The 12,186-nt window shown below is 46.6% G+C and overlaps 1 protein-coding gene across 3 annotated transcripts in view; it reads right to left on the reverse strand.

The window, feature by feature from the left end:
- The window catches only part of LOC126473465 (facilitated trehalose transporter Tret1-like), an 85,994-nt gene that overhangs the window by 14,658 nt on the left and 59,150 nt on the right, over positions 1-12,186 (reverse strand). For all 3 annotated transcript variants that reach the window (XM_050100537.1, XM_050100535.1, XM_050100534.1), the window contains exon 3: positions 4,245-4,453. In XM_050100537.1, the coding sequence (XP_049956494.1) occupies positions 4,245-4,453 (209 nt within the window). The remainder of the gene's footprint in view (positions 1-4,244; positions 4,454-12,186) is intronic.

A 12,186-nucleotide genomic window follows, 5' to 3' on the forward strand; every position in this document is an offset into this window, starting at 1 on the left:
AAACGTTTCCGACGTGGTTATGGATACACGACTGGGATAACAGACTTTGAACGCACAATGGCAGTTGGAGCTAGACGCAGGGGACATTCTGTTTCGGAAATCGTTAGGGAATTCAGTATTCCGAAATTCACAGTGTCAAGGATGTGGCGAGAATACCAAACTTCAGGCATTACCTCTCACCACGGTCAACGCAGTGGCCGACGGCCTTCACTTAACGACCGAGAGCAGCGGTGTTTGCGTACAGTTAGAAGTGATGACAGACAAGCAGCTCTACATGAAATAACCGCACAAATCAATGTGGGACGTACGACGAACTTATCCGTTAGGACAGAGCGGCGAAATATGACGTTAATGGGTAATGGTAGCAGACGATCGTCGCAAGTGCTTTTGCTAACAGCACAACATGGCATGCAGCGCCTCCCCTGAGCTTGTGACCGTATCGCTTGGACCCTAGACGACTGGAAAACAGTGACCTGGTCAGATGAGACCCGATTTCAGTTGGTAAGAACTGATGGTAGGGTTCGAGAGTGGCGCAGACCCCACGTAGCCATAGACCCAAATTGTCAACAAGGCACTGTGCAAGCTGGTGGTGGCTCTATAGTGGGGTGGACTGTGTTTACATGGAATGGATCCTCTGTTCCAATCGAACCAATCATGCTTATGTTCGGCTACATGCAGACATTTTTAGCCATTCGTGGACTTTATGTTCCCAAACAACTATGGAATTTTTATGGATGACAATGCATGGCGCATTCTTGACAATTCGAGCGAATGATTTGGTCACCCAGATCGCCCAACATGAATTCCATCAAACATTTATGAGACATAATCGAGAGGTCAGATCGTGCACTAAATTCTGGACCGGCAACACTTTCGCAATTATAGATGGGTATAACGGCAATATGGCTCAATATTTCTGCAGGGGTATTCCAACGACTTGTTGAGTCCATGGCATATCGAACTTCTGCCCTATGCCGGGCAAAAGAAGGTCAGGCACGATATTAGAAGGTATCCGATGACTTGTCACGTCAGTGTAAACAGGAGCAGGAGTCTGCTAATCAACATGCCTACATTCTGCTGCTGACTGGGTGGAAATCCCAAATGTTAATAGAGCGGTTTGAATCTCGCGAAGTCGGCTGGCAGTTCTCTTGGGCTGCAGAAGTCGTGTAGCGTCTGGTGCGCAGGTGGTGTTACCGTATTCTCAGACGTCGGGAGAAGGTAATCCTTCGTGATGAACGGTGTTAGTGCAAGAAGTAAGGAGAATTGACAGTCGCAAAGTGCATTACCGTGAGGGCGTGGATTTCGAGCGGACTCTTTCCCGGTTTTCTAGACGAGCGTTGCCACTGAGTTTACAGATGCTCCACAGGCAGCGACCGCACCGTAGATTGTGGTGCCTATAATCGAAATGTCATAAGAACATCCCTGACAGCTCTTAGCGCCGCTGCCACCTTGCAGCTGTGAAGCGCTAACGGATGCAGGCGAAAACAGTATCCGTCTGCAAAGCTGTGATAAGACGTTTGCAAAATCGAGTTACGTTATTGGCTGAGGTAGGCCCCCGAAGCTGCCGTGCCCAACTCACTTCAACTGTCAGGGATCAACTTACGACGATTGAACTATAGTAGGCCGGCCGATGTGGCCGAGCGGTTCAGTCTGGAACCGCGCGACCGCTACGGTTGCAGGTTCGAATACTGTCTCGGGCATAGATGTGTGTGATGTCCTTAGGTTAGTTAGGTTTAAGTAGTTATACGTTCTAGGGAACTGATGACCACAGATGTTAAGTCCCATAGTGCTCAGAGCCATTTGAACTATAGTAGATAGTGGGACGGTGGTGTGTAGTGAAGGAAACAGACTTGGCAAGGTTTTCTTTGAAGGCAAAAAATTATATTCGTTTTCGTACAAATCTGAATGTGGCGAGTTTATGAGAGTTTCTCTCTTATTGACGCTGAACTGTATTACCGCTTTGTGGTCATGCTGATTATCGACGGAAGCTGCTAGGAGCCAGATGGTAGCCGTGTATTGAATTTGCTGGCGGTGATCGTGTTCAAGTTTCGGATCTGGGAGTCTTACCGGAAAGTAGTTAGGTAGGTATAATACTTTCTAATGATTGACTGCAGATTCTAAGAAGTTTAATCCTGGCTCGCTGCGAGGCAGGCGATCCTTAGACTGAGCGGGTAGTGTGGCGGTGTTGAGACTGCCAGTAAACGTTTCTGATAACATCTGTGAAGCAGTGCGACGCATAATTTGTCTCGTTCACCAGACATCGCTAACGGACTGTGGATTCTGTCTGTAGCCACGAGTGTGATTTTGCGTGACGCCACGGAGGCTCTGAGGCAGGGATAAAATAAAACATTTCGAGACGACAACCGCTGTTATGAGTATTACTCATGCAAGTGTTTTACTTCGTACTTTGTCCGTCCAAATGGAATCCATCGACCATTTTCATTTCAATGAGTGTTGGCCTACGGACTACTTCGTCTAGAAGCAGCCTGAGAAGAGCTAAAAACGTTATCTGTCTTGCCATTTGTATAGTGTGACCAGTAGCAGTCTTATTATGCTTACTTGAGATATGCAAGATTGCTTTTTATTCCGACTTCTCTTCACTAAGAACGACTGAAGAGCTCTGTTTGCTTGGAGGTCTTTAATCGAACTGCATATCAGTTCTGATATTCCTCAACAAGGTGTGTTGTTTAGTGGGTGACTGTAGAACAGCTCATTAGCACTGCTATCTAAATGTCGTAAACATTAATAGGAAACTGGATTTCAGTAAAAGGGTGTTAGGTGATCCAAAGAAAGAGAAATAAAACGCTGGGAGAACAGTTATCTGCAATGTACTAAGTTGTCAGTGCATAACGATAACGAAACAGTGATAAAGGTCCAGTTGGCAAAAGAGAGTACTAGCAGGTACAGTGAGCTGACAAAAGTCATGGAATACTTCCTAATATCGTGCCCGGGTAACACAGCAACTCGACGTGGCATGGATTCAAGTCGTGGGAAGCCCTTTGCAGAAATACTGGGCCATGTTCCCCCTATAGCCTACCATAACTGCGAAAGTGTTGCCGGTGCAGGATTTTATGCATGAACTCACCTCTCCGTTCTGTCCCATAAGTGTTCGATAGGATTCATGTCGGGGGATTTAGGTAGCTAACTCATTCGCTCGTCCAGAATGTTCCTCAGACCTTAGCGAGCAGCTAGCGCATTGTCGTTCATAAAAATTCGATCGTTGTTTGTGAACGTAAGTCCATGAATGAGAGCAAATGATCCCAAGGAGGCGAACGTAACAGTTTCCAGTCAATGATCGGTTCAGTTGGACGAGAAGTTCAAATGGCTCTGAGCACTGTGGGACTTAACATCTGAGGTCATCAGTCCCCTAGAACAGAACTACTTAAACCTAACTAACCTAAGGACATCACACTTATCCATGCACGAGGCAGGATTCGAACGTGCGACCGTAGCGGTCGCGCCGTTCCAGACTGAAGCGCCTAGAACCGCTCGACCACAGCGGCCAGCTGGACGACAGGGCCTAGTCCATTCCGCATAAAAGCTCACACCATTATGGAGCCACCACCAGCTCGCAAAGTCCCTTGTTGACAACTTGGATCCATGGCTTCATAGGAGCAGCGCCACACTAACCTTAACAGGGACTCATCTGACCACACCATTGTTTTCCAGTCGTCTAGAGTCCATCCGATACGGTCACGAGCCCAGGAGACGCGCTGCAGGCGATGTCGTGCTGTTAGCGAAGGCACGGCCAAATTTCGCCGCATTGTGGTAACGGATGCAGTTATTTCACGCAATTCTTCTTATCTGTTAGTACTGACAACTCTACGGAAACGCCGCTGTTCTCGGTCGTTATGTGAAAGCCATCGGTCACAGCGTTGTCCGTGGCGAGAGGTAATGCCTGAAATGTGGTATTCTCGACACATTCGAGATTCTGGATCTGGAAATATTGAATTTGCTAACGATAATCGAAACAGATGTCCTGTGCGTCTAGCTTCAACTACCATAGCGCGTTCAAAGTCTTAATTCCTGTCTTGCGGCCATAACCACGTCGAAAACCTTTTCACATGAATCACCTGAGTACAAATGACAGTTCCGCCAATGCATTGTCCTTTTGTACCTTGTGTACGAGATAGTACCGACATCTGTATATGTTCATATCGCTACATCATGACTTGTCAGCTCAGTGTACTAGGCAACTGTAACAATTTCTGAACAGGGGCAGAAAGGAATTGAGAGGTTGTTACCTGACAGGGCGAGGCGGAGATGCCGACGGCGATGCCACAGAGGATCCTTCCGACGATGACGACGGTGTAGCTCTGGGCGAAGGCGAGCAGCAGCCAGCCGACTAGGAAGGGCAGCGCCGTGAGCTGCAGCGTGGTGCGGCGGCCCACCTGCTCAGACAGGTACGAGCTGCACAGCGACCCCAGCGGAGTCGCCGCCGAGTGCATGCTCGCTGCGGCAGGCACACGGCACACACTCTAATACACGGCTTCCCAAATAAGAAGATAATCAAGGAAAAAAAGCTAACAGGTCTGATTATGGATCGACGAAAAAATCATTTCAGCTGTCACTATACAGATTCTAATATTAGATACTCAAATAATAACGTTTTTAAAAAGAGTATTTTCCTGCGGAGTTTTATTTGAAATTAACACTATTTATTTATTTACTATTAGCTAATTTCTCCCCCTACGGCAATATCAAACTACCTGGACGTAAGTACAATAATAAAACTTATGAATAGTATGAAGTTAAACCAGAAATTATACACTGAAGCGACATAAATTACGGCATATCTCCTAATATCGTGTGGGATCTCCTTATGCCCGGCGTAGTGCAGCGGCTGGACGTGCCCCCCTACAGAAGTCATTGGAAGTCCCCAACAGAAATATTGAGCCATGCTGTCTCCGTCCGAACAAGCTTTGAAGGCCCAACTGCGCCGTCCGGCCGCCGTATCATCCTCACCCCTTAGGCATCACCGTATGCTGATAAGGAGGCGCATTTGGTCAGCACACCGCTCTCCTAGCCGCTGTCAGTTTTCGTGACCAGTGCCGCTTCTTCTAAGCCAAGTAGCTTCTCAATTGGCTTCACAAGGGCTGAGTGCCCCCCACTTGCCAACAACACTCAGCAGACCCAGACGGTGACCCAATCAAGTGCTAGCCAAGTCCGACGGCGCTTAACTTCGATGATCTGACGGGAACCGTTTTTATCACTGCAGCAATAATTCTGTAAGTGTTGTCGATGCAGGATGTTGTGCACGAAGTTACCTCTCGATTATCTCCCATAAATGTTCAATGAAATTCATATCTGGTGATGTGGGTGGCCAGATCATTCGCTCGGATTGTCCAGATAGTTCTTCAAACCAATCGCGAATAATTGTGCCATTATGACATGGCGCATTGTGATCCATAAAAGCCAGCCGCTGTGGCCGAGCGGTTCTAGTGGCTTCAGTCCAGAACCGCGCTGCTGCTATGGTCGCAGGTTAAAATCCTGCCTCGGGCATGGATGTTTGTGATGTCCTTACGTTAGTTAGGTTAAGTAGTTCTAAGTCTAGGGCACTGATGACCTCAGATAAATACCATAGTGCTTAGAGCTATTTGAACCATTTGATCCATAAAAATTCCATCGTTGTTTGGGAACATGACGTCCATGTACGGCTGCCGATGGTCTCCAAGTATCCGAACATCCAGAGCACCCAGTCCATTCTACGTAATCACGGCCCATACCATTGTGGGGCTAGCACAAGCTTGCACAGTGCGTTGTTGACAACTTGGGTCCACAGCCTCGTGGGGTCTGCGCCACACTCGAACCCTACCGTCAGCTCTTACCAACTGAAATCGGGGCTTATCTGACCAGGTCACAGTTTTCCAGTCGCCTAGCGTCCAATCGATATGGGCACGAGCACAGGAGAGTCGCTGCAGGCGATGCATTTTGTTAGCGGTCGTCTGCTGCCGTTGTACATTAACGCTAAATTTAGACATACTTTTGTAACAGATACGTTCGTCGTAGGTCCCTCATTTATTTGTGCGGCTATTTCACGCAGTGTTGCTTGTTGACAGCACTGACAACTCGACGCAAACGCCGCTGCTCTTGGTAGAAGACCGGCGGCAATTTGTGGAATGGAATGTCTCATGTCTCCATCGCCAACTAACCAATTTGTGGAATGGAATGTCTCATGTCTCCATCGCCAACTACCGTTCTGCGTTCAAAGCATGATATTTCCAGTCGTGCGCCGACAATCCCGTCGGAAACCTTTTTACATTAATCACTTAAATACAAATGACAGTTCCGCTGCCCTTTTATACCCTATGTACGCGATACTACATAGGCATATCGCTGTCCCATGGTTTTTGGCACCTCAGTGTAAACACGTGACTCAGTTACTTACATCAGTTCAGAAATTTTGGTACGTTTACAGCTTGCTAAAATCCACACAACACTGAAAAATACTTTCTTTTGCATTTCAATCTCTATGTCAATCTGGTAATGGCCATAGGGGATCCCAATTTTGGAAATTTTTGAAGGGGTTTCCTTTCATCTTACAACCAAAGGAAACATTTTTGAAACCATGATTGGAACTGGGGACAGGAACTTTTTCAAATTTATTTTTGTGACACTTTCTCATTAGGCAGGGGGTGGGCGGCGGGTGGGGAGTGCATAACTATGCCCATCAACACTTAACACAATTCCCCCCCAAAAAATCGTAACATATAAATATCATGCGATATTTCCGTCGAATGACCTAGTAAATAACGATTGCAGACGTGAAGTTCATGTGCTAAAATGAAAACAGCAGATCCGTATGCAGGGTGTGGCACTGTAGCAACATATACCGGTTGTCTCTCCTAACAGTCGTCAGGCTCATTCTGTGGTGTTTCATTGTATAGCTCGAGTCAGTCAAAAACAGTCAGTTCTCGTCACGTGTTTTGTACTGCGCCCAGCCTCAAGAGAAAGCATCGGTTTGTTTCCCATTACAAACAAAATTATTTTCCTAATTGGAATTTTGCGTGCCCAATCGATAGAGTGCTCCCCAATTTGGTCCAGAGCACAGCTGTCGCTGCTTCAGTACTTGCTATTCTTCGAGTTTTACTGTCCTTGTTAATGATGATGATGAGGTCCCATACTCCGAGGAGCGTAGGGGACGATGCGGGAAACCCGCACCGCCGACTAGGCAAGGTCCTAGTGGGGGTGGTTTGCCATTGCCTTCCTCCGACCGTAATGGGGATGAATGACGATGATGAAGACGACACAACAACACCCAGTCATCTCGAGGCAGGGAAAATCCCTGACCCCGCCGGGAATCAAACCCGGAACCCCGTGCGCGGATATAACAAATGTCGCACAAGACTAATATGGGACAGCTCTATGGAATGGGCACGTAAAATTCCGGTTTAAACACAATTTGTTTGTAACAGGAAACAAACTGATGCTTTCCGTCGACGCTGGGCATCGCATGAAAGACGTGATAAGTACTATTTGTTTGGGCCGAATACAGCTACTCACTGCAAAAATGGAACTGAAAATATCTGCTGGGCCACCAGAGAAAATGCGCCTGACCACTCTTAGCAGACACACCCTGTATAACATTAAAATAATTCAACTTATCGTTGAACAGAAGACAGATATCATGTGGTTATCATTAAAATCAAATAGGATTAAAAAAAAGTACAAACGTGGTCAAATAACTCCACGACAGTTTTTATCAGAGCATGCTGCAAGCATAACTATTTTTGATGTGAAGTAAATAACACGGAGTCATACAGCAGTTATCTTTATATATTTTCATTTTTACTGTTTCTCGCTTTACCTAAAGCTGTCGATAATTTTTATGAATTGATTACACTGAAAAAATAAAATACTTGAGGCTAAAAATTAAATCAGAAAGTTCAGTAACTAAGGAGTGGCAAAATTTACATATCACTATTGTGTATGACGCGAGGGTGGCTCAGAGATGATAAATAGAGAATGATGATGCATAGGTATGGAGGAAATATCTCTGAATTTTTTGCGAATCATTACGTAGCTAAACCAGAAAGTTACTAGTTATCGGTAAGATGGAAATTTCCGTTAAAAAGCACATCTGTGTACGAAACTGACCATCAGGATGCACCAGCGTCTGGTATCTTCCGTCGCAAGAAGGTCCTTTCAGAACAGCTGCAAAGGACAGAGATACGTGGGCCATAAAAGGTCTGTCAGTTGTTTCCTTTGGGTGCCGGTGTTCTAAATAGTATTCAAAGCGGTCAGTGACTCGGTTTTTGGATTGCCCTGAAGAGGTCAATGTGCACTTTTACGATAGGTACAATCAGCCTCTGAGTTACTCGGACCAAAATTTTAGGCACCATGTTGTTGCAGTGTTTATGTGCGTTGAAGCCTCAGAAGTTTCGGGAAGGCTACTGGTTTTCAAAATCAAACCATTTAAGTATCTTGCTGCTTGCTCTCGGAACAACTCTGTAAATGTTACGATGATAGCTCGGAAGTACAACCGCAACCAGTCGACGACTCAAATGTAGATTTGTAATCTCCCCAGATGTTCTTCAAATAAGAAAGTGTTGATTGCAAATTATTTTACCTATTTATATATTAGGAATAAATAAAACCATTTGCAACCATGACTGACTTATTTCAAGAAATTAGAACTGGTTTCTGTGCCAAGCACCCAGCATGGAATGGTACCAATTTTCCCCAGATGTTTTTCACTTTTATTGTTTGCCTGATCATACAGAGGGACCAATGTTAATTATGTCCAAGTTCGAGAGGAAGTTGGTGCTTGGGTCACAGTCAGAACAGCAAGCTGTGAGACAGGCGCCAATCTTAGCAGGAGCGACAGGGGGATCTCTTTTACAATTCTGGAAACTCAGAATGTCAGATCGCAGCAGTCAGCATCAGCTGATGGCACTGTTTAACACACTGTTAAAAAACCTGAAGACGAAATGTACAAACATGTGTAACAGAGAGAGAGAGAGAGAGAGAGAGAGAGAGAGAGAGAGAGAGAGAGAGAGAGTGAGGAGGGGGAAGGGGGCGCAGGGGGAGATATGGAGGACGGGTCATGGATAGGGTAGCGACGGAGGGGAAGGGAAGGAGGCAGGAGAGAGGTAGAAAGATTAGAGAGTAGAGATTAGATTAGTTCCATAGATCATGATTACGACACTTCGTAATGATGTGGAACGTGTCAGGTTAAAAAAAGGTGTACATACAAGTTATTAAATTACACAAAATATTACTTGACTTTTTTTGGTGGGGGTTGGGGAAATTACCCACTGACTATGTCCAAAAATTCGTCTAATGAGTAGAAGGAGTTGCCATTAAGAAATTCTTTTAATTTCTTTTTAAATGCTATATGGCTATCTGTCAGACTTTTGATGCTATTAGTTAAGTGACCAAAGACTTTTGTGGCTGCATAATTTACCCCCTTCTGACCCAAAGTTAGATTTAACCTTGAGTAGTGTTTTAGACATGTACACTGCTATTACTTTTGAATTCGTTCGGATTATTAATAACAAATTTCATAAGTTAATATATACACTCCTGGAAATGGAAAAAAGAACACATTGACACCGGTGTGTCAGACCCACCATACTTGCTCCGGACACTGCGAGAGGGCTGTACAAGCAATGATCACACGCACGGCACAGCGGACACACCAGGAATCGCGGTGTTGGCCGTCGAATGGCGCTAGCTGCGCAGCATTTGTGCACCGCCGCCGTCAGTGTCAGCCAGTTTGCCGTGGCATACGGAGCTCCATCGCAGTCTTTAACACTGGTAGCATGCCGCGACAGCGTGGACGTGAACCGTATGTGCAGTTGACGGACTTTGAGCGAGGGCGTATAGTGGGCATGCGGGAGGCCGGGTGGACGTACCGCCGAATTGCTCAACACGTGGGGCGTGAGGTCTCCACAGTACATCGATGTTGTCGCCAGTGGTCGGCGGAAGGTGCACGTGCCCGTCGACCTGGGACCGGACCGCAGCGACGCATGGATGCACGCCAAGACCGTAGGATCCTACGCAGTGCCGTAGGGGACCGCACCGCCACTTCCCAGCAAATTAGGGACACTGTTGCTCCTGGGGTATCGGCGAGGACCATTCGCAACCGTCTCCATGAAGCTGGGCTACGGTCCCGCACACCGTTAGGCCGTCTTCCGCTCACGCCCCAACATCGTGCAGCCCGCCTCCAGTGGTGTCGCGACAGGCGTGAATGGAGGGACGAATGGAGACGTGTCGTCTTCAGCGATGAGAGTCGCTTCTGCCTTGGTGCCAATGATGGTCGTATGCGTGTTTGGCGCCGTGCAGGTGAGCGCCACAATCAGGACTGCATACGACCGAGGCACACAGGGCCAACACCCGGCATCATGGTGTGGGGAGCGATCTCCTACACTGGCCGTACACCACTGGTGATCGTCGAGGGGACACCGAATAGTGCACGGTACATCCAAACCGTCATCGAACCCATCGTTCTACCATTCCTAGACCGGCAAGGGAACTTGCTGTTCCAACAGGACAATGCACGTCCGCATGTATCCCGTGCCACCCAACGTGCTCTAGAAGGTGTAAGTCAACTACCCTGGCCAGCAAGATCTCCGGATCTGTCCCCCATTGAGCATGTTTGGGACTGGATGAAGCGTCGTCTCACGCGGTCTGCACGTCCAGCACGAACGCTGGTCCAACTGAGGCGCCAGGTGGAAATGGCATGGCAAGCCGTTCCACAGGACTACATCCAGCATCTCTACGATCGTCTCCATGGGAGAATAGCAGCCTGCATTGCTGCGAAAGGTGGATATACACTGTACTAGTGCATGCTCTGTTGCCTGTGTCTATGTGCCTGTGGTTCTGTCAGTGTGATCATGTGATGTATCTGACCCCAGGAATGTGTCAATAAAGTTTCCCCTTCCTGGGACAATGAATTCACGGTGTTCTTATTTCAATTTCCAGGAGTGTATATTGTGAGGCTACAGTGAAGATCTCTAGCTCTTTAAATAAGTGTCTGCAGGATGATCTTGGCTGAGCTCCAGTAATTGTTCTGATTACACGCTTTTGTGCAATGAACACTCTTTTACTCAATGATTAGTTACCCCAGAATATGATGCCATACGAAAGCAGAGAATGAAAATAGGTGTGGTAAGCTAATTTACTGAGATGTATATCGCCAAAATTTGCAATGACCCTGATAGCATAATTAGCTGAACTCAAACGTTTCAGCAGATCTTCAGTGTGTTTTTTACGGTTCAACCCCTCATCAATGCATACACCTAGAAATTTTGAATTTTCTACCATTCTACAAATGAGGCATGGGAGGAAGGTAGGGAGGAAGGGAGTGAGAAAGAGTGCAGGTAACGTGGAAAAATAAAACCGAGAATAATAGCAAAACCTAACACAATTCGAGGCCTCTTCTAGACACCGAAAAGAATGGTAGAGGTTGGAGGTTACCCTAAGCCAGTGGTCGCCAAACTGTGGCCCTCAGGCCGCATGCGATCGGAATCAAGTATCTGTGCCCCCCGCGGTTCTCACCGTATTTTATAATAACATGCATCTAGCAACCAACAGCCGAATCCAAAGACGTCAACGTTAAGAACTTTTCAGGTGTACGGTTTCCGCGTCCAGTAAGAAACAAAAATACTTTCAGACAGACAGTATTTTTTTTTAAGAAGTGTTTGATTTCAGCGAACGTTGGTCAGCTAAGTAAAGATGGTTGCTTACTTCAGGGGCAGACAGCCAAGTTTCGCGGCCACTGCGGGTTTGGAGGATGTCTTATTACCGTTTGTCTTCAAGCACTGACAACTCTCGGGTGTGTGTGCGCCTTGTGCCGTTAAGATGCTGTGGTATTAATTTCGAATGGAAGCATCACGTATTTATGAATGTGCATTATAGAGACGGTCATATTTAAATGCAGTCATATTTGTAGCAGGGGGATCCATATATATTATAAAAATGTGTGGATTGGTGCATTTGTGCGCGCGTGCGTGGTATTCCACATCTCCTCCTAAACCACTGGACCGAATTCAACCTAACTTGGCAACAATCGCTGAGGAGAGTACCTATCATACTTCAGGAGGTAGGACGCTATAAACACTGAGATACATGACAAAGTGCCGTATCATCAATGGCTTTTACAGTTATTACTTCTTTGTTAGTAACTCTATTCGCAACATATTTCGCAGACAGTGTCCACGTTTGCCGCTGAATGTACTTGCA

Source organism: Schistocerca serialis, chromosome 4, assembly GCF_023864345.2.
Source record: "Schistocerca serialis cubense isolate TAMUIC-IGC-003099 chromosome 4, iqSchSeri2.2, whole genome shotgun sequence".
In the NCBI taxonomy this organism is placed as follows: domain Eukaryota; kingdom Metazoa; phylum Arthropoda; class Insecta; order Orthoptera; family Acrididae; genus Schistocerca; species Schistocerca serialis.